The sequence below is a fragment of the Pseudophryne corroboree genome, chromosome 8 (assembly GCF_028390025.1).
Source record: "Pseudophryne corroboree isolate aPseCor3 chromosome 8, aPseCor3.hap2, whole genome shotgun sequence".
Taxonomy (NCBI): Eukaryota; Metazoa; Chordata; class Amphibia; order Anura; family Myobatrachidae; genus Pseudophryne; species Pseudophryne corroboree.
In genome coordinates, this window is record NC_086451.1 from 393,133,557 (window position 1) to 393,156,660 (window position 23,104).

General features: G+C 42.1%; 1 protein-coding gene across 4 annotated transcripts in view; it reads left to right on the top strand.

Moving 5' to 3' along the window:
• The window catches only part of LOC134949248 (cytochrome P450 2F2-like), a 107,567-nt gene extending 95,581 nt beyond the window's left edge, over window positions 1–11,986 (top strand). For all 4 annotated transcript variants that reach the window (XM_063937730.1, XM_063937727.1, XM_063937728.1 and 1 more), the window contains one exon: window positions 10,126–11,986. In XM_063937730.1, coding sequence (XP_063793800.1) covers window positions 10,126–10,322 — 197 coding nt within the window. In that variant the 3' untranslated portion in view covers window positions 10,323–11,986. The remainder of the gene's footprint in view (window positions 1–10,125) is intronic.
• The last annotated feature ends 11,118 nt before the right edge of the window (window positions 11,987–23,104 follow it).

Consider the following 23,104-nt stretch of genomic DNA (forward strand, 5'->3'; position numbering starts at 1 on the left):
GGACCATGGGGTTAGACGGGCTCCGCATGGAGACATGGGCACTTTAAGAAATAATTTAGTTCTGGGTGTTCACTGGCTCCTCCCTCTATGCCCCTCCTCCAGACCTCAGTTAGAGAAACTGTGCCTAGAGGAGACGGACAGTACGAGGAAAGGATTTTGTTAATCCAGGGCAAGATTCATACCAGCCACACCAATCACACCGTATAACTCGTGATAACAACCCAGTTAACAGTATGAAAACAACATAGCATCAGTTCAGGACCGATGCAACTATAACATAACCCTTATCGAAGCAATAACTATATACAAGCATTGCAGAAGTAGTCCGCACTTGGGACGGGCGCCCAGCATCCTCTACAGACTATGAGAAAAAGATTTACCGGTAGGTTTAAAATCTTATTTTCTCTTACGTCCTAGAGGATGCTGGGGACTCCGTAAGGACCATGGGGATTATACCAAAGCTCCCAAACGGGCGGGAGAATGCAGAGGACTCTGCAGCAACGATTGAGCAACCATGAGCTCCTCCTCAGCCAGGGTATCAAACTTATAGAATTTTGCAAAGGTGTTTGAACCCGACCAAGTAGCAGCTCGACACAGCTGCAGTGCCGAGACCTCTCGGGCAGCCGCCCAAGAAGAGCCCACCTTCCTAATGGAATGGGCCTTGACCGATTTTGGTAACGGCAATCCAGCCGTAGAATGCGCTTGCTGGATCATGTTACAAATCCAGCGAGCAATAGTTTGCTTTGAAGCAGGGGCACCAATCTTGTTGGTTGCATACAGAACAAACAGCGTTTCAGTTTTCCTGACTCTAGCCGTTCTGGCCACGTAAATTTTCAAAGCCCTGACCACATCAAGTAACTCGGAATCCTCCAAGTCAGGTGTAGCCACAGGCACCACAATAGGCTGGTTCATATGAAATGACGAGACCACTTTTGGCAGAAATTGAGGACGGGTCCGCAATTCTGCTCTATCCATATGGAAAACCAGATAGGGGATTTTATGTGACAAACCCGCTAATTCCGAAACTTGCCTAGCCGAAGCCAAGGCTAATAACATGACCACCTTCCACGTGAGATATTTTAACTCCACCGTTTTAAGTGGTTTAAACCAGTGTGACTTTAGGAAACTTAACACCACGTTAAGGTCCCAAGGTGCCACCGGAGGTACAAAAGGAGGCTAAATATGCAGCACTCCCTTTACAAAAGTCTGAACTTCTGGGAGAGAAGTCAATTCTTTTTGAAAGAAAATGGATAGGGCCGAAATCTGGACCTTAATGGAGCCTAATTTAAGGCCCAAATTCACTCCAGTTTGTAGGAAGTGAAGGAAACGGCCCAGATGGAATTCTTCCGTAGGAGCATTCCTGGCCTCACACCAAGAAACATATTTTCGCCATATACGGTGGTAATGTTTTGACGTTACGTCCTTTCTAGCCTTTATCAGCGTAGGGATAACCTCAACCGGAATTCCTTTCTCTGCTAGGATCCGGCGTTCAACCGCCATGCCGTCAAACGCAGCCGCGGTAAGTCTTGGAACAGACAGGGCCCCTGTTACAACAGGTCCTGTCTTAGAGGAAGAGGCCACGGATCTTCCGTGAGCATTTCCTGAAGATCTGGATACCTGGTCCGTTGTGGCCAATCTGGAACAATGAGGATTGTTCTCACTCCTCTTCTTCTTATTATCCTCAACACCTTGGGTATGAGAGGAAGAGGAGGAAATACATAGACTGACTGGAACACCCACGGTGTCACTAGGGCGTCTACAGCTACTGCCTGAGGGTCTCTTGACCTGGCGCAATACCTCTGTAGCTTTTTGTTGAGGCGGGACTCCATCATGTCTACCTGTGGCAGTTCCCACTGACTTGCAATCTGTGCGACGACTTCCTGATGAAGTCCCCACTCTCCCGGGTTTAGGTCGTGTCTGCTGAGGAAGACTGCTTCCCAGTTGTCCATTCCCGGAATGAACACTGCTGACAGTGCGCTTACATGGTTCTCCGCCCAGCGAAGAATTCTGGTGGCTTCCGCCATCACCACTCTGCTCCTTGTGCCACCTTGGCGGTTTACATGCGCCACTGCGGTGATGTTGTCTGACTGGATCAGAACCGGTTGGTCGCGAAGAAAGGTCTCTGCTTGACACAGGGCATTGTATAGGACTCTTCTGGCAGAAATCGACATAGCGTTTATTCTAGAACCCAGTAGACTAATGTCTCTTTGAGCATCTCTCATATATAGGACAGCATCTTTAATATGCCCCAGGGTCAATAAAATAGTATCCTTATCTAGGGTACTAATCTCCTCAGATAAGTTATCCGTCCATGCCGCTACAGCACTACACACCCAGGCCGATGCAATTGCCGGTCTTAGTAAGGTACCTGAATGTGTATAAATGGACTTCAAGGTAACCTCCTGTTTGCGGTCAGCAGCATCTTTGAGGGTAGCCGTATCCTGGGACGGCAGGCCTACCTTCTTGGATAAGCGTGTTAATGCTTTGTCCACCCTAGGGGATGATTCCCATCGTAACCTATACATTGACGGTAAAGGATACGCCATAAGAATCCTTTTGGAAATCTGCAGTCTTTTATCTGGAGATTCCCAGGCTTTTTCACATAACTCATTCAGTCATATATCGAACGGATTTAGCCAATTTTTGCTGTAACTTTGCATCATCGTAATCGACACTGGAGTCAGAATCCGTGTCGGTATCTGTGTCAACAATTTGGGATAGTGGGCGCTTATGAGACCCTGACGGTCCCTGCGACATAGGATCAGGCATGGGTTGAGACCCTAACTGTCCCAAGGCCTCAGCCTTGTCTAATCTTTTGTGCAATGAGTTTACACTAGCATTTAAAACATTCCACATATACATCCAGTCAGGTGTCGGCGCTGTCGGCAGAGACACCACATTCATTTGCTCCCGCTCCTCTCTAACATAGCCTTCTTCCTCAGACATGTCGACACACGCGTACCGACACACCACACACACAGGGAAAGCTCTTACTGAAGACAGTTCCCCCACAAGGCCCTTTGGAGAGACAGAGAGAGAGTATGCCAGCACACACCCCAGCGCTATATAACCCAGGAATAACACAGTAACTTAATGTTAACCCAGTAGCGCTGCTGTATGTAATTTTGCGCCGAATTATGTGCCCCCCTCTCTTTTCAACCCTCTTGTCTACCGTGTATAAGCAGGGGAGAGTCCGGGGAGCTTCCTCTCAGCGGTGCTGTGCAGAAAAAATGGCGCTGGTGAGTGCTGAGGGAGAAGCCCCGCCCCCTCGGCGGCGGGCTTCTCTCCCGTTGAAACTGTAAAATTTGGTGGGGGCTCATACATATATACAGTGCCCAGCTGTATATATGTTGTACTTTTGCCAAAAAGAAGTCCACATTGCTACACAGGGCACCTCCCCCCTGCGCCATGCACCCTTACAGTGACAGGAGTATGTGAGGTGTGTGGGAGCAATGGCGCACAGCTGCAGTGCTGTGCATTACCTCAGTGAAGATCATGAAGTCTTCTGCCGCCTCTGAAGTCTTCTTTTCATACTCACCCGGCTTCTATCTTCCGGCTCTGCGAGGGGGACGGCGGCGCGGCTCTGGGACAGACGGCTAGGGTGAGATCCTGCGTACCAATCCCTCTGGAGCTAATGGTGTCCAGTAGCCTAAGAAGCAGGACCTTGCACTCAGAGAGTAGGGTTGCTTCTCTCCCCTCAGTCCCTCGATGCAGGGAGTCTGTTGCCAGCAGAGCTCCCTGAAAATAAAAAACCTAACAAAATTCTTTCTCTTTGAAAGCTCAGGAGAGCTCCTGAAAAGCACCCAGTCTCCACTGGGCACAGTATCAAACTGAGGTCTGTAGGAGGGGCATAGAGGGAGGAGCCAGTGCACACCCAGAACTAAATTCTTTCTTAAAGTGCCCATGTCTCCTGCGGAGCCCGTCTATCTCCATGGTCCTTACGGAGTCCCCAGCATCCTCTAGGATGTTAGAGAAATATTATTTTGCAGCTCCTCATGGCCCTCACTACTTTTCCACTCAGAACTTTCTGACTGTGTATGTCTTTACTCTGGGGATGTGCACCGAGCCATTTTTTGGGTTTTGGGTTTTGGTTTTGGAACTTTATCTCCTTTGTGTTTTGGATCTTTATTGGTTTTGCCAAAACTGCCCTTGCGAATTTTGGTTTTGGATCTGATTTTTTTTAAATCATAAAAACAACTATAATCACAGAATTGTAGTATGTTTTTGTTCCTACAGTTTACCTCAATAACACTCATTTACAGTCTATTCTGAACACCTCACAGCTCTCAATATTGTTTTTATCCAGTTTAGGCCAAAAGTTTGCACTGAGGTACCTGGACGGAGCAGCAGCAGCCCTTGGATGTATATACTGGGAGGATAAAATATTTAAAAAAAGAATGTATTTTAAAAAAGGACACATTAGGCAAGGGCCAAGATTTCAGTTCACAATAAGATGATTAAGGAAAAGAAGAAGAAAAATGACAATATTTTAGATTTTATTTATTTAATTTAATTTATCTTTGATCAAGTTTTTATGTTCCTCAAAGATCTATTTGATATGCAGAAGGTGAGAAAAAAGATGACTAAGGCAAAGAAGAATAAAAAAATACAATATTTTAGATTTAATTTATTTAATGTATTTATTTTTAATTAAGTTAATTTATTTTGGATCAAATTCTTCTGTTCCTCAAAGACATATTTGATATGCAGAAGGTTCGCTATACATATGTGGAGAGTTTATTTATATTAATTTAATTTCAATTTAGTTAATTTATCATTTTTAATAATATTGATTTGAATTAATCACAATGTGGTGATAAGAAGAATTATGAAAATAGGACAATATGTATAAAATAAGAATATGAGATACAGACAAAGCACCCTGAAATAGACAGAGCACATCTGGATGTATACTGGGAAGATAGAGCACAAAATATATAGAAAAAATATGTATTTAATTTTGGGTGGACTGACAGAACACCCCTAGATGGACAGAGCAGCTGCAGTCCCTGGATGTATACTGGGATGACACAGCACAAAATATTAACTTAAATCAAAATATATATATAATTTTTTATATCACAAACTAAATATATATAATAATTACACACTGCTTTTGACTACACCGATAGCGTTGCAAAAATGAGTCAGAAATATGTAGAAGTATTTTTATATCACACACCATACAGTGTCGCACAAATAAGCCAGAAATATAAATAATAAGAGAAATTATACACTGCGGTTGACTTCACCGCCAGCACTGCACAATACATTTATGAGTAGGAAATAATATACTGCTGTCTGACCAGCAGTGTCACAGTACTTATAGAATTAAAAAAAAAAGGTATAGTACACTGGGGTACAGCACAAAAAAAAAAAAAACAGAATAAATAAATATATATATATATATGTGTATGGGGTGAACTGACAGCGCCAGAAAAATTTGTAGATATAGTTTTTCACAGTATGTCTATTATACTCCCCTGTGGAATGTTATTTCTCTATGATACCACTCCCCTTTCTTTATGGGGTGTCTGCTCAATCTCAAATAAAACCTACACTTGTACGTGTGTAGGATAAAAGAAATTTAGAAAAAGCGGATAAGATCAGAGCGACCACCGGTGGTAAAAAAGTATAAAACTAGAGATATATATTTAAAAGCACAGGCGGGATTTATTCAAAACAAACGTAATCAGTTAAAAAAAATTTTTTTTGACACACATGTCAATATATAAAAAAAGGGGGTTATTTTTTCCAACAAAGTTTTCTGTTTAAAAGTGAACAGTAAAACATATATTCAGAGAAAAAGGCATAAAAAGGACATAAAAAAACATAAATGAGTGCTAAAAACGGGCCCTCATGGTAATAATAAAGGTATTGTGCAAAGTATAGATATATCTAAAATCAATTAGAACAAGAGAAGTAATGAATAGAATGAGTAGCTTATCTTTGGATTTTCAGTAATAGCAGGAATCACCCAACGCGTTTCGTCTTGTTTGACTTCATCAAGGGGTAGTGAGCACAGTGGGACATGTCAGTTATTTATACCCCTATGGGTCAGGAAATGATTAGTGACCTCATTTCCTGTGACAGGATGTTCAGGATATAAAAACCGTTATTATTTTAAGAAGTGCAATATACATAGTGTCAGCATATAGTGATAATGGCAGCATGTAAAGCGCCTTAATTGCGCTAAGAAAATGTGTCCAGAAATCATGTTAAATGCAGAAATACTTTTTGTTTACTAAAGTCCGGTTTTGTGACGCGAATTGCGTCATTTCCGCCCCACTTCCGGTGTCAGTGGATCCTTTCCGCGCATGCGCCGTTCGTTGTGAGAGGAAGTGCGGCGGCCATTTTCTTGGAGTCCGTGTATGGAGACCGTTGATCAGACTGGAAGCGGATGCCGGCGGCCATATTTTCATAGTTCATATGCATAGACTTCTACAGTTTGGATGCACTGACTTCGTCTCCACACAGGAGATCACAACATAAGGATGGGAGAAACAAGTGTCAGTGAAACCGCAGATACTTCTAAAAACGTGTCATTTTACTGTCTTTATTTGCAAGGAATATTAATTTAGTGAAAATTGTATTGGGACTATGCATCACAATACTTGTCACTGGATCATAAAATACTTTGATGCAGATAATAGAATGACATGTATTTTGCGACACCAGATAATTTCTATGGGTTCGCATATATTAGTATTATACAGGTTTATGTTAAATGAAGGAAATTTATATGGTGAGAATGGCATTGCAATAGGATTCATAAATGCATATGCATAATTTAGGGAATCATATGAACATTTTAATTAGATGGATGAAATAATAAATATAGGGTGAGAATCGAAATGGGGTGCGGGTAAAGGGAAAGTGTTGGCCCGGCCAGTACTGGGTATGGGAACATCCCAAGAAGACCGGGTACTGTAATAATAGTTGGAATATGGGACAGTGTTCTTTCTGCAATCTCCTTCATATCATCTCTTCGTTTCTCTTCGCCTCCCCCCCCCCCCTATTTCCCTTTCCCTTTACCCGCACCCCATTTCGATTCTCACCCTATATTTATTATTTCATCCATCTAATTAAAATGTTCATATGATTCCCTAAATTATGCATATGCATTTATGAATCCTATTGCAATGCCATTCTCACCATATAAATTTCCTTCATTTAACATAAACCTGTATAATACTAATATATGCGAACCCATAGAAATTATCTGGTGTCGCAAAATACATGTCATTCTATTATCTGCATCAAAGTATTTTATGATCCAGTGACAAGTATTGTGATGCATAGTCCCAATACAATTTTCACTAAATTAATATTCCTTGCAAATAAAGACAGTAAAATGACACGTTTTTAGAAGTATCTGCGGTTTCACTGACACTTGTTTCTCCCATCCTTATGTTGTGATCTCCTGTGTGGAGACGAAGTCAGTGCATCCAAACTGTAGAAGTCTATGCATATGAACTATGAAAATATGGCCGCCGGCATCCGCTTCCAGTCTGATCAACGGTCTCCATACACGGACTCCAAGAAAATGGCCGCCGCACTTCCTCTCACAACGAACGGCGCATGCGCGGAAAGGATCCACTGACACCGGAAGTGGGGCGGAAATGACGCAATTCGCGTCACAAAACCGGACTTTAGTAAACAAAAAGTATTTCTGCATTTAACATGATTTCTGGACACATTTTCTTAGCGCAATTAAGGCGCTTTACATGCTGCCATTATCACTATATGCTGACACTATGTATATTGCACTTCTTAAAATAATAACGGTTTTTATATCCTGAACATCCTGTCACAGGAAATGAGGTCACTAATCATTTCCTGACCCATAGGGGTATAAATAACTGACATGTCCCACTGTGCTCACTACCCCTTGATGAAGTCAAACAAGACGAAACGCGTTGGGTGATTCCTGCTATTACTGAAAATCCAAAGATAAGCTACTCATTCTATTCATTACTTCTCTTGTTCTAATTGATTTTAGATATATCTATACTTTGCACAATACCTTTATTATTACCATGAGGGCCCGTTTTTAGCACTCATTTATGTTTTTTTATGTCCTTTTTATGCCTTTTTCTCTGAATATATGTTTTACTGTTCACTTTTAAACAGAAAACTTTGTTGGAAAAAATAACCCCCTTTTTTTATATATTGACATGTGTGTCAAAAAAAATTTTTTTTAACTGATTACGTTTGTTTTGAATAAATCCCGCCTGTGCTTTTAAATATATATCTCTAGTTTTATACTTTTTTACCACCGGTGGTCGCTCTGATCTTATCCGCTTTTTCTATATATATATATATATATATATATATATATATATATTTATTTATTGTAATTATAATTTTAGGATTTTTGTTTATAGCTTTTATTATCTTAATTTTACACTGGTGCAGAGCCCCTGTATGGATGGACAGATCACCCCTTTCAGATACAGCAGGCAAAGAGAGCACCCTTTTTCAGATACAGCAGACATAGCAACCCTTTCAGATAGAGCAGACAGAGAGAGCAACCCTTTTTCAGATACAGCAGACAGAAAGACCACCCCTTCTTCATATACAGCAGAGAGAGCACCCCTTTTTCAGAAACAGCAGACTGAGAGAGCACCCCTTTTTCAGACACAACAGATAGAGCACCCCTTTTTCAGATACAGCAGACAAAGAGAGCACCCCTTTTTCAGAAACAACAGAGAGAGCATCCCTTTCAGATACAGCAGAAAGAGCACCCCTTTTCAGATACAGCAGACAGAGAAAGCACCTCTTTTTCAGATAAAGCATACAGACAGAGAACCCCTTTTTCAGATAAAGCATACAGACATAGCACCCCTTTTCAGATACAGCAGATAGAGAGAGCACCCATTTCAGATACAGCAGACAGAGCACCCGCCACATGCCATGCCTCACCATGCCAGACAACACAGTACTGGAGATGGACAGCCGTAGTAAAGATGGCACCAATGCACAGGGCTTATATAGAATCCAAAACCTGCAAGAACCCGACAGCGGGAAAATGACGTTCAGCCTCACTTTGTGATCTGAGAAAAGCGGGAATTCCAGTGCAGGACTCGGATCCCACTTTGGATTGCAATGTAATGGGGGGGGGGGGGGGGATTCAGTTCCCGAGGACCGAACCTGCTCATCCCTACTTTACTGTTACTGATTCTACTTAACATCTACTCGACTACCAGGCATGGCAAAGGTTATGATGATAGACTTGATCTTTGACTAGACTCAGACATTACTCTTTGTTGAACAGATTCGCCAGAACAGACTCAGATTGGGTAGCACATTAAACTACTAGAAGTTTTCAACCCACCAGAACATCATAGAGCTTCACTATAAAGGGCACTTTTAAATTCTGCAATAATCTTAATTGTCTCCACAGGACAATACCACCAAAATAAGTTATTTATGGATTACAGTGTTTTAGTGATATACAGTCCAATGGCCCTCATTCCGAGTTGTTCGCTCGTTCTTTTTCTTCGCATCGGTGAGATAAGTCACAAACTGCGCATGCGCAATGTTCGCAGTGCGTCTACGCCAAGTAAATTAGCACAAAAGTTTGGTATTTTACTCACGGCTTAACGAAGATTTTTCATCGTTCTGGTGATCGGAGTGTGATTGACAGGAAGTGGGTGTTTCTGGGCGGAAACTGGCCGTTTTATGGGTGTGTGTGAAAAAACGCAGGCGTTTCATGGAAAAACGCGGGAGTTTCTGGAGAAATGGGGGAGTGTCTGGGTGAACGCTGGGCGTGTGTGTGACGTCAAACCAGGAACGAAACAGACTGAACTGATCGCAGTGGCAGAGTAAGTCTCGAGCTACTTAGAAACTGCAAAGACATTTCTAATCCCAATTCTATTCGCAATTCTGCAAACCTTTCATTCGCAATTCTGCACAGCTAATATTCACTCCCAGTAGGCGGCGGCTTAGCGTGTCCAAAGCTGCTAAAAGCAGCTAGTGAGCGAACAACTCGGAATGAGGGCCAATGGCAGTTACAAAAGCTTAGAAATCTCAATGAATCCATTATATAGGCAAAACATGTTCTGTATTACTGATAGTTTTATGTGTGTCTGATTTTATCTTCATCTTCTAATATTTTTGCAGGCAAGAGATTGTGTCCTGGAATGAGCCTGGCGGTTATGGAAATTTTCCTGTATCTCACTACAATGCTGCAAAGCTTCACCATTAAGTCATTAGTCTCCCCAGAAGAGATCAACATTGCTCCAGTGGGAGTGGGGATTGGAAATATCGCTCCCAACTATGAGCTTAACCTTTTACCACGTTCATGTTCTCAGGAATAAAAGGATTATGAAGCTATTTTATACACACCTGGGAATGTGATTTGTGCTCAGCTAAACTTCCATGTCTTCAAGCGGTGGCGTCGGAAAGGGGGGAGGGGGTAAGGGGGCAGCATGCCCTCCCCCCAAACATGAAAGAGACGCAGGTGCTGGGGAGCGCTTGCCTCCGGATCCCTGCTGAGACACCTACTGTAAAAGTCTGCCTCTTGCGCTGCAACGTGCTATCCCTTGTCCTGTCCCAGATGGTTTATCACCACTGATGCATTACCGCGAGGGGGTGGGGATTTCCCAGCAGGCCCAGCATGGCCACGCCTCCTCCCAGTAATGCATCCCTGAAGAGCGAAGAGCCGACCAGGACAGGACAGCACATGTGACAACAGGATGCAGCACCGGTGGCAGCATTTTTACAGTAGGAGTCTCTGCGGGGAGCCAGTGGTAAGAGCACCCTGCATGGAGGGGGGAAGGGGTGAATCGGGGGGAGTGCCAAAATGGATTTTTTACTATGCCCCCCCAACCACAAACCATTTCTGCACCCCTGAGTCTTCAAGGGAAAGTAAAGTAATAATTTCTCATGTTTTGAGACCAGAGATGGACTACATTGATTTTTGTTGTTTTGTGTATTGCATAAAATAGCAACAATGAAGGGTTTATTAATTTAATATTGGCATCTAGACTTTGTTTTGTTCATGAAAGTTTCAAGACATGTGTGAAATTATTTCATTTTAGAAATGACTAAAGGGATAATCTATAAGAGTATGAGGGCAGGTCTAGATATTTGCAGCGTTTTGGGATTTTTATTTATTTTATTATTTTATGATGGTGGTGTTGTGGATTTGGTTACTATGAAATTGAAATAATACATTTTACTTTTACCTTTTATTTTTTTCATTATATCTTATTTTTGTTATAGCAAATACATATATGTACATAAACAATATTAATTTGCAAAAGTGTTCACAAAATAATTTCATAGATAAATAGTAAATAATAGAAGTATGATTTAACATATAATTGTCTAATAAGTCAGTGTTTAGGTGCTTGAATCAGGGTCCACATGCAGCTTTTTAGGTTGAATAAATAAATTAAAAGGAGCTTTACTGATGTCAGCAAAATGCATAAATGAAAAACAGGGTACTGGGTACAGGGTAATCACTCCTTCTGAGTAATCTGCCAGATTGTAACAGCAGAGAAACGCGTCAAATGCAAGGATTGATGGCATCTTCCTCTACCCAGTGCGCTCCCCTGTTTAACTAATGGCAGCAAACATGGACACAGACAGCAGCATACAAGCCGCGGCCTCCCTCCCGCTCCTGACCTTAAAGATCCAGCCAACACTCACCTAAACATCAACGGCCAAACAAGCCCTATTTGAAAAGGAAAGAGTGCATACTTTAGAAGGCTTCTAATTGGTGAGAATGATCGTATTCAAGCGGGAAGTAGTAGCATTCTGCAGGAGGACGAACTGCATTATATTCTTATATCTTGAATTGTCTGTCCAATTAAGGATACGTAACTAATAGCCAGATGGCTTAAAAAGGAACTGCAGCTTGAGAAACAGCCATTTTTATATACACCTATAAGTTTAATGTTTATTGTTCTATTGTTCTTATTCTTGTGTTCTGTTTGGACTAATTTTAATATTTGTTTAATAAATTGCATGAGCGCTCTCTTTGAGTAACAATATTACTCTTTATTTTATTATACATTTGTGATTTGCTGTATCATTATCTGGGTGCAGCTTTTTTAGACACTATTAAAGTGGAGGATAATTTCCTTTTATAATTGAGTAATTTTTCTTGCGCCCAAATTTTACAATTTAATCTTTCTTTTTATCTACAAGTTTGTCTTGGTAGGCCAGTTTTTTGCCAGTCAGGTTCTTTGCATTTGTTTATTCATCATATACAGTAGGATATCTATATATATATATAGAATTAAATTGAATTTGTGAAGTCAATATTTCATACAATCAATGGTTTTAGTAACAAAATTTAAGATAATCCTGTTTAACTTGGCTTAAAATGTTCTGGTGACACTTTGCGGCAACCAAACATAACATTGAATACAGTAACTCGGGTGCTGTCAGTTCATTATTTTCCAGACTCTTTATAGACTCTTCAAAAATACTCAAAATGTTTTTGGAGAAACAACATAAACATTTTTATTTCACCATGCAACTTTTCTCCAGTGACATCATTCTTAATTATTTCAATATTAGAAAATAACATTCTACTTGTTACAAGGTCAAAATCCCAACATTGTAAAAATACCGACATTTAAAATACAGACAAGGTCAAATACCAACATTTAAAATGTCAACAGGTGAAAAAGTCAACATGAGTTTTTCATGATTTTTTTTATTAAAACCTGCTTGTTCATACTTAACCATCCCAGTGGGCCTGGAGGGGGAATATAATAGTGTGCCGAGTGCAGCAAGGCACCGTTCCCTGAAGCCATGCGAGGGGACGTGGTACACTTATATGGTGTCCATGTCAACCTATGTCGACATACTCACCAAAAAACAATGAAAAACTTGTATCAACTTTTCAAACTCTTGACATTTTAAATGTCGGTATTTTGACCATGTCTGTATTTTAAATGTCGGTATTTTGACCTTGTCAGTATTTTGACCTTGACGGGATTTTGATCGTCTGTCAATTGTTGTCAGGATTTTGACCATCGGGATTTTAATTGTAGGTGTTTCATATTGATCAGGAACAGTTTGCAAACAAAAAACAAACCATAGTTAAACTATGATGATGGGTCCCTAATTCATTTGTATGTGTTTTACCATTTGCTATTAATGCAACACAGATGTTTTGCAGATTGTGAGGTTTTTTTTTTTTCAAACTGTTTTTATTACAATCTCACACAATACAGAGTAGAGATGCAACATTTCGAGACATAGAATATACAGTTAGCATTACATAACAGGATAAACATAAAGTCATCCTGTCGAAAGACAGGAAGACATAGAATATTCAGTCTCATATTATATCAGGTAGAGATCAAAACATATTTTCAAACTTTTCCTCACATAAAACCTTTAAACATTCCAAGAAAGGGAACGTATATATAATGAGTGAGATCGAGGAATTTATAATATGGTTAAATTGCCGAAGTGGAGAAAACTAAAGATAAAAAGGGATAGATCAAACAGTGGTTCTCCACCAGCATAGGCATATTACCTTAAAAATCCCTAGATATAAACGCAATACCTAATACATAATAAAATAAAATAATTTGTAGTGCCTGCCGTGGTCATGAGCCGTCGATCCATCCACAGAACTATCTCCAAAATCAGGGGTCCATATCCCCAATCAACCCGGCAGACAACAGAATATAGAAAGAAGTGGAGGGGGGATCTAGAGAAGAAAGAAGGGGGTAAAGTAGTCAAATGTCCAAGGGGTTAGGGTGGTCTATAGTGTGAAGGAGATACCATGAGGTAGATTGGAAGCATTTTTCGATGGCTTGTTTAGTATGTAGGGGAAGTGTCAAAATGTAGGTGTCCCAATACTGGAACAGAGCAGGGGTGAATAAAAAAAATAATCTAGAGGTCACCATCGAGAGATTGGGAGCTACGTTGTGGATCCACTGCTGTAAGATTGCTTTCCTGCCAGCCGCTGATAATATCATAAGCAGTTTTTTGTTAGACCTAGGGATGTCCGGCTGGTCAGTCAAACATCCAAACAGTGCCCAAGAAATAGTGCAACAAAAAGATATGCCTAAGGACGTAGTTCCATAATGATGTACCTCATACCAAAACCGTGACACCAAAGCGCAGTCCCAGAAACAGCGGAAGAGATCAGCCCCATCCATTAAGCATTTAGTGCATTTAGCGTCTTCCGAGATGCCCATTAAGAATCGGCGTTTAAGTGAAATATATGCCCTATGGAGCATTTTATAGGCCATTTCTTGGTATGAGCTTGCAGGAATAAGTTTCAGGGTCAGCTGAAAGTGATTTAAGAGGGAGTCAGGGGTGACCATTGAAATGTGGGAGGACCATTGGGACAGTTCTGGAAGGTCCGTGTCTGGAACAATTTCAATACGAATACATGTAAAAATGGTTGATATAGAGTAGCAGGCCGATTGGAGAAGTGTGTCTAGAGAATTAGGTCGACAGCTGTCAGTTTGGATAATACAGTTTTAAGATAGTGTATTGCCTGGAAATAGGCAAACCATATTTCTCCCTTGCCTCCGCGAAAGACAGCGAAAGGAATTAAGCAGGTTGCGCAGGTTACGGATACCAAGGGAATACCAGACAGTGAAGGGCTGTAGAGCCTCCCCCTCCTCAAACTCCAGGTTACCGATAAAGGGCAGTGAGAGTGAATAGAGATATTGAAGTTTGAGAGATTTCCTCGCCATTTTCCATGCCTGTATTATGGGAATTAACAACAAATTAGTAGTAATATGCAAGGCCAATTTGGAGGGTCTGGCATGGAGAAGATAACTGAGGGACAAGGGAGCGCAAAGCTGAGAATCTAGACTTGAATCCGTGTAATAGTTATTGTCTCCAAGCCAATCCATAGCAATGCGGAGGAGGCATGCAAGACTGTAATGTTTAATATCAGGTAGGTTAATTCCACCTCTAGGTATCATCTGGGATATTTTTTTCATGCTAATCCGTGGGCGCTTACCAGTCCAGATGAACTTGGAGATAGAGGCATTCAGAGAAGATAGATCCGACTTAGACAGTAATAAAGGGGTCATCTGTAAAACATAAAGAAGCTTCGGAAAGCTGGCCATTTTAAACAAATTGCATCTCCCCAGCAAATTAAGAGGGAGGGATTGCCAAAGATCAAGCTCGGTTCTCATCCTGCGCAGGACCGTGGTGATATTTAGACTATATAGATGGCAAGGATGAGCATGGAGTGCGACACCTAAATAAACAATATGGGCATTCACCCATTTAGAGGGAAAGGTGTTCTCCCAACCCAGTCTCGCCTGTCCATACATGGCCAGCGCCTCCGACTTTCCATAATTAATAGAAAATCCTGCGAAAGAAGAAAAACGATCAATCATGGCAATTAGCTGTGGGATTGTATGGTGAGGGTCTGACATAAAAAGTAGGAGGTCGTCAGCGAATGCCACCACTTTTAGTTCCTGTGTGCCTACAGCATGCCCCTATAGTTCTTGTGTGACAGGATATGGCATATAAGGGGTTCCAGTGCTAAATTAAAAAGAAAGGGAGATAAAGGGCATCCTTGTCTAGTGCCTCTTTCCAATGTGAAGGAGGAGGATGTCACATTATTGACTAAGACCTGCGCCACAGGGTTAGTATATATGGTCTGCACCAAGTTACAGAACGCTGCGCCAAAACCCTGATGGGCGAGTACTCTAGACAGATGAGGCCAGGCAATCTTATCAAATGCCTTCTCCGCATCCAAATTTATAATGATGTTATTTTTGGCCTGACTGAAGCGAGTGTAAGATATCGCAGCTAAGGCCGCCCTCACTCCCCGTGTGGATTGTCTACCCTTGACAAATCCCATCTGCGCGGGCGAAATGAGATGGGGCAAGCAGGCTTGCAGCCTATTAGCCATGATTTTAGTCAAGATTTTAAAGTCCTGATTGAGGAGTGAGATGGGGCGGTATGACCCTACCTGGGTAGGATCTTAACCGGGCTTCGCAAGCACAATGAGCTTTGCTTCGTTAAAATGAAGGGGAGTCTCCCCTGTTGTAAGGATATGATTATATAATCGCGTTAATACAGGGAGGACATTAGTGTCCATCATCTAATAGAATTCGGCACTAAAGCCGTCAGGGCCAGGGCTATTTCCATTGGGGAGTGACTTAATGGTGGCCCGAACCTCATCGTCAGTTATAGGAGCGTCCAGCAGGTCCCTCTCCTCCGACACAAGCCTCGGCAATTGCGCCTCATCCAGAAATGATTGACCATCAGTCGCGTTATCAATGTCTGCAGTATATAAGGACTTGTAGAAATGCATAAAAGCAGAGCATATGTCAGTAGGATCAGAAAGAACAACTCCAGAACTGTGCAACAAATCAATCCACGTTTTGTTCCGAGGCCCCCTAACCAAGTTGGCCAAGAGTTTACCGGACTTATTCCCCCATCTATGAAACCTATTCCTGCCATAGTCATAGCTTATCTGGGCCTGTTCGGTAAGAAAGGTATCATAGATTTCTTTTGCCATGAGGTACGTTTCTTTGTGAGTGGGGCTATCGTATTGTTTGTAGGTGCGATAGGCAAGTGTAAGAGCTGCACTAAGTTCCTGCTATTTCGTGTTGAATTTCTTGCGCTTAGAATTAACATAGGAGATAATATGGCCTCGAAGGACCGCCTTAGAGGCCCCCTAAAAAAGCGCAGTGTTAGATTCCTGATCCAGGTTGTCAGTAATATAATTATGCCAGGTGTGTTTAAGATGTAATAAGAAATCCTCAGAGTGTATGAGATATGCTTGGAATCTCCAACATTTGGATATACTCTGGGGCAGGGCCAAATGTAGGGACAAGGTTATGGGGGCGTGGTCCGAGATAATGATATCCTTAATTGAGGTGTGGGAGACTTTAAAAAATAGGTGTTTAGATAAGAAGAGATAATCGATATGAGAGTGAGTGGAGTGTGGGTGTGAGTAAAAAGAGTAATCTCGTTGGAGGGGATGATGAACACGCCAAGGGTCTAGTAAAGTAAGTTGAGAACAGAGAGAAGAGAGAAGAGTAGAAGAGGGCCCGGGTCTTTCGGTACTCACCCCCGATCTATCCATGGATGGATCAACGACCGTGTTGAAATCTCCCCCTAAGATTAAGTTTTGGCCACTCCAGGACAAAACTCTCTGAAGAACATCTGCAAAAAACAGGTTGTTAGATCCAGTAGGTGCATATAGATTCAAAAAGGTATATACCATATTATCAATAGAGACATCTAGGAGGATAAATCTGCCCTCGGGATCAATATATTTTTTAAGGATTGAGAATCGAAGATTCCTATGAAAGAGAATGGCGACACCTCTGGTTTTATTGGTGTAAGGAGCAGAGACGCATTCTCCAATCCAAGGGGCTTTCAATGACATAGGGGAATTATGCATCCAGTGTGTCTCCTTTAGGAACACGACTTGAGGGGACAGGCGAGAGAGATGGGCGATTACCTTCTTATGTTTAATGGGACTATTAAGACCCTCCACATTCCAAGAAACTATATTAAAATCAAAAAGTGGGGCGACTACTGGGTTTGAGGGTTGAGAAGCAGCATGGTCAGTCATGCTATCCCACCCCCGCAGATGGAGAATAGAATATCAAATTGTATAGGTAAAACGGTGCCTCCCCCTGTCCCAGTGAGCAAGGAGGGTCCAACCCATGGAGGACGAGACACGCCATCCCAGCAGGCAGAACAAACAAACAAACATACGAACAAAAACATCAAACCAGCAAACATGAAACAATGAGAGGCGTAGCCTCCAGCATGCGTGAATAGCATGCCGACATCATATCCTGAACACTGTGTGACCTGCAAATAATAGCAATTGTAAAGACAGGCAAACTTTAAGTAGGACTGTGTGACCTGCAAATAATAGCAATTGTAAAGACAGGCAAACTTTAAGTAGGAGTGAACAGTCAAGTATCAGGGTGAGCAAAATGGGTCTTCGCTTCCAACGGATCATCGAAGAAGTGTGGTTTTCCATTGACAAAGACTCGATGGCGAGCCGGGTATAACAGTGAGAACTTGACGTTGTCTTCAAACAGCCGTTTGCATATCGGAGCGAACTCTCTGCGTCTGTTGGCGACATAGGTGGAGAAGTCCTGGAATATAAGCAACCTTTCTCCCTTGTAGAGGAGACTCTCTGACTTTCGATAGTGGTCTAAGAGCTTGGCTTTATCCGCGTAGTTTAGAATCCGCATAATAACAGGCCTATGACGTCCAGCAGAGTCTTTGCGTTCAGGGCCAATCCTATGAGCCCTTTCAATGGCCAACGGCGAGCCATGAAGGTCCATATCTAGCTTTTCTGGCAGCCAGGTGGAGAGAAGGTCTAGCAACGCGTGGCTTACCGACTCCGGGATGCCCACCACCCTCAGGTTGTTTCGACGGCTCCCATTCTCTAAGTCATCGAGCTTATCATTGAGGCCTTTAATTTCTTTGGTTTGGGCCTCTATAGTGGACTGTGCAGCTTGTAAATCGTCCTCCAACGTTGAAACCCTCTGTTCGACTTCATCTAATCGGCCATTAAGTTGAGTCAGCTGGGTCAAGGTGGAATCAATGGCCTCTTTAATGCCCGCCAGCTTTTCATCTAGGAGAGGCTCAAGAACCGCAGCAATGTCAGTAGGTTTCATTTTAGGCTCCTTAGTAGCCGTAGCATTAGTACGTTTCCTTTGGGAGCAAGACCGGGTGGTGGAGCAATCGGAATCAGAAGAATTTCTATGGGATGTGTCCTCACGTGCGCCTGAAGCAAGGCCAGAGGAGGACATTGGGGTGGACACCAGGAACTTTTCCATATGAGGTCTCTAGAGATAGATATGTAGAGCAAGAAATAGTAAAGGGTGCAGAGAGTAGTTTAATGAGGGTCACATCAGCGTAGGGGAGAGACTGAAAAGTTACATCACTATGAAGATGGCAAGCATGTCAGGGTGTTGCAGAGCAAGTTTGCAAAGAAACAACGTGTCAGAGGTGTCACAGCATGATGCTCCAGAATATCACAATGACGCAATATATATATCAAAGGGCTCGAGGTGAGATAGCAGGAACAAAGCATCCACAGCAGCGAGTCCGCAGCCTCAGGGCACAGCAAATGGCGACAGGGTTATTGTGCAATGATGGGGGATATCCCACCTGTTTTCTTAGGGCTCAATGTAGTGACCCTCCTCCGGCTGCCAAGCATCCAGAATAGATTTGGCAGGAAACATGAAGGTAGGTAGGCTTATAGGAATAAATATGCTGCAGCTGCCAGCCCTCTCTGGAAAACGCACATCCAGTGGGGCATGTAGGACAAAGCTCCGTTAGATGGAACGGCCAGCAACACTGGGGGTGAGGACAGCCATACCTGCTCATGAGGAGTATGGAGGTCCGATGGCCCAGTCGCCTAATTGAGGTCCCGGCTGCGGTACGTGGAGCAGGCCGCAATCCGCTGGAACATCCACGCTGTTCCCCGACTCCGCGGCCCCACTCCGATCACATCAGGAGGTAGTTGGAGAGGTATGCAGGGGGCGACAGGTCCAGGTGTCCGGTGAGGGAAGTGCTGGACAAGACGTGAGCTGATCGTGGGGGCCACTTCCGGTCCGGGCTTCTTCTCAGCCCGAGGTCTCGGCTTTCCCCTCGGCGCAGGTCGCAACCCGCACGGACCTGTAAAAGGCCCGCCGGCTCCGCAGCAGGCACCAGGGGGGTCCACACGGTAGCAGGGGTGGCGGTGGTGGCCAGAGAGCGCCGATTAGGTGCCAGGGAAGCCCAGATATATAGCGGCGGCCAGGAGCACTAAGACGTCTTCCCTGGTGAGCAGCTAGGCCACGCCTCCCGTGAGTTTTTTTTTTATTTACATTAAAACACCAGGTGTTGATGGTTAATCAGACACTGCTAATTTTTTGGTTTATGAAGATTTATTCCTGTAATTATCAAAGATGAGTGAAATTCTTTACTGGAGGTGTGCCTGAGATGGAGATGATAATGATGATTTCTGATGATGATGATGATGATGATGATGATGATGATGATGATCTAGAAGTGGGTGCTCATGCAGGAGAAGTCCAGGGAAGCAAGACAGTTGTACTAAATGAATATGACAAACAGTATATTAATCATAGCTTAACTGAACATAACACTTCTTAGAACAACACATCACTATCTCCATAGACTTTATTTAATTAAATTATACTAACTTTAGATTCACCACAACCACAAGAACCACAAATGCTAGCATGCTTAGCCATCAATAGACTAGAGGTACTTTAGTGAACCTGTAAACAAATATTAAACAAATTTCATAGAAACGTAGAATTTGACGGTAGATAAGAACCACTTGGCCCATTTAGTTTGCCCTAAATACATGTTCATGCACACACTTACATGTTAGGGCTAATTATTGTCTGGAGCCAATTGACCTACCAGTATATTTTTTGGATTGTGAGAGGAAAACCGAATTACCTGGAGGAAACCCACACAAGCACACACAGACTCATACAGAACATACAGACTCCACACAGTTAAGGACATGGGTGAGAAGTGAACCTATGACTTCAGTGCTGTGATCTGTGAGGCAGAAATACTAACCATTACACCTTCTGTACTACCCACACATTTATTGTTCTTTTAATCCAGGTGGGAAAGGTACTCTTTGGTCCCTGTAGGAATTCCATGGGTTCTTGACAAAAAAAAAAAAAAAAAAAACACTTCAGTGTCACAACTTGTCCATTTCAAAACCCCGCCACAACCGAGTGGTCACTCATGGATACTACCTATAGGAATGTATGAGCGTGGGAAACTTCTGGTAAACTAACCAAGCAACACAGCCCCATTCATTCCTATTTAGAGTGTCCACAAGCAGTTCATTATATAAATTGTATTGTAACTTGTCACATGTCCCCATTCATCCCTATGGAGAGTGCCTGTAATCACTCAGAAATTGTTGCACATCACTTTGTAAGTGTTTCCCCATTAATATTCTATGGAGAGTGTCCACAGGACTACTGTATTACTCAATTGTCGCACACCATTACTTAAAAAATGCCACACTTCATTGCAGAAGTTGTTGCATATGCAGTACATTTATTTAGCCACTGTACAGTGAGAAGAAGAAGAAGAAGGAAGAAGAAGAAGAAGAAGAAGAAGAAGAAGAAGAAGAAGAAGAAGAAGAAGAAGAAGAAGAAGAAGAAGAAGAAGAAGAAGAAGAAGAAGAAGAAGAAGAAGAAGAAGAAGAAGAAGAAGAGAAGAAGAAAGAAGAAGAAGAAGAAGAAGAAGAAGAAGAAGAAGAAGAAGAAGAAGAAGAAGAAGAAGAAGAAGAAGAAGAAGAAGAAGAAGAAGAGAAGAAGAAGAAGAAGAAGAAGAAGAAGAAGAAGAAGAAGAAGAAGAAGAGAAGAAGAAAAGAAGAAGAAGAAGAAGAAGAAGAAGAAGAAGAAGAAGAAGAAGAAGAAGAAGAAGAAGAAGAAGAAGAAGAAGAAGAAGAAGAAGAAGAAGAAGAAGAAGAAGAAGAAGAAGAAGAAGAAGAAGAAGAAGAAGAAGAAGAAGAAGAAGAAAGAAGAAGAAGGAAGAAAGAAGAAGAAGAAGAAGAAGAAGAAGAAGAAGAAGAAGAAGAAGAAAGAAGAAGAAGAAGAAGAAGAAGAAGAAGAAGAAGAAGAAGAAGAAGAAGAAGAAGAAGAAGAAGAAGAAGAAGAAGAAGAAGAAGAAGAAGAAGAAGAAGAAGAAGAAGAAGAAGAAGAAGAAGAAGAGAAGAAGAAGAAGAGAGAAGAAGAAGAAGAAGAAGAAGACATCAACTAACAAACAAAAATGTAGATTCCACCATTCTAAGCTTAACCAACCTTGTGACAATGCTGGATAGAGACAAAATTGTCAAAGATGTGTGGGGCTCCACCGGATATTTTCTTTATCAGAGCTAGGCTTGAGCAACCAGGTCTAGTTGAACTATGGAGAGAAGACCTGCAGTATGGGAATTCCCCTACCCTCATTCTACCAGCCCTAGCCAGTTGGTACTAAGGCTGGCTCCTCAGGAGAATGGGGCCTACAATATAAAATGTATGTCCCCACCTGGGCAAAACTAGCCCTAGTACAAATAGCACTAGGACTGTGCTCTATAACCCTGGTGGTAATGGGTATGGAGTGACAGCAATGTTATTTATTTGTAAATAATATTTTTTTACAGGTGAACTACTGAGACCAGCAAGCCTTCCAGTTCATGATGGCACTTGTCGTACCACAAGTACCAATACAATATGTCTCAAGCATCAGGAGTCTACTGGCACCTTTAAGAAAATATTAAACAACTGACAGGACACACACAATACAGCAGACATATTTTAATAGATATAAACTTCCCCTGAAAGATTCATTTAACCATTTATTGTCCATGGTCTTAGCAAAATAAGAAACTATTACAGTAACTTCTAGCCTGATGCTGAGAACTGTCACTCAGTCAGTGACAGTCTATATTAATGAATAGGGCCATTCTGTGGCAGCGCTATATTGACCCTTACTGTTCAGCTTTGTGAATTGTGTTGCAAACAGTACTGGACTTGTATTTCTGAAATTGACGCACGTCACATTCAAAATGTTATGTAATGTATGTTCCCATTTGTGTCTGTTTACTTTACTGTCCATGTAGGATTGGCCACCAGTCAAATCCATCCATAGCTATTGCCTACTGTAATTCGAATCAGCAGAGCACAGGCCTCTCAGCGGTTAAGATGTGTACTGCATGGCGTGCACCCTCTCGCACCTTAGCGTGCTGACCCGCAGCATTGTCAAAGTGCTACAAGCCATGTTCAAGACGATTGTTTGGTGTGCCTTGAGCCACAGTTAATGAGAATACATTTATATATGGTTCCTCCCCTGCCTTTTCGTAGGATTTTTTTTCCATTACAATTTTATAGGGCATGATGAATTTATTGTTCAAATTTAGTATTTCACAAAAAATGAAAAATTAATAAATCCCCCATACAAATATCTCCTATATAATAGCCCAGATCTGTGACTTTGTGCTTCATTTGCTAACGCTGGGCGGAGTCAAAACACTGGGCGGAGTTAGTCAAATGAGTCACAGATCTGGGCAAATCTATAGGAGACTTGGAGCAGGAGCAGGAGCAGAAGGTATGGGCATGGCACAGGCAGGGGTGCATACCTCCCAACTTTCTTA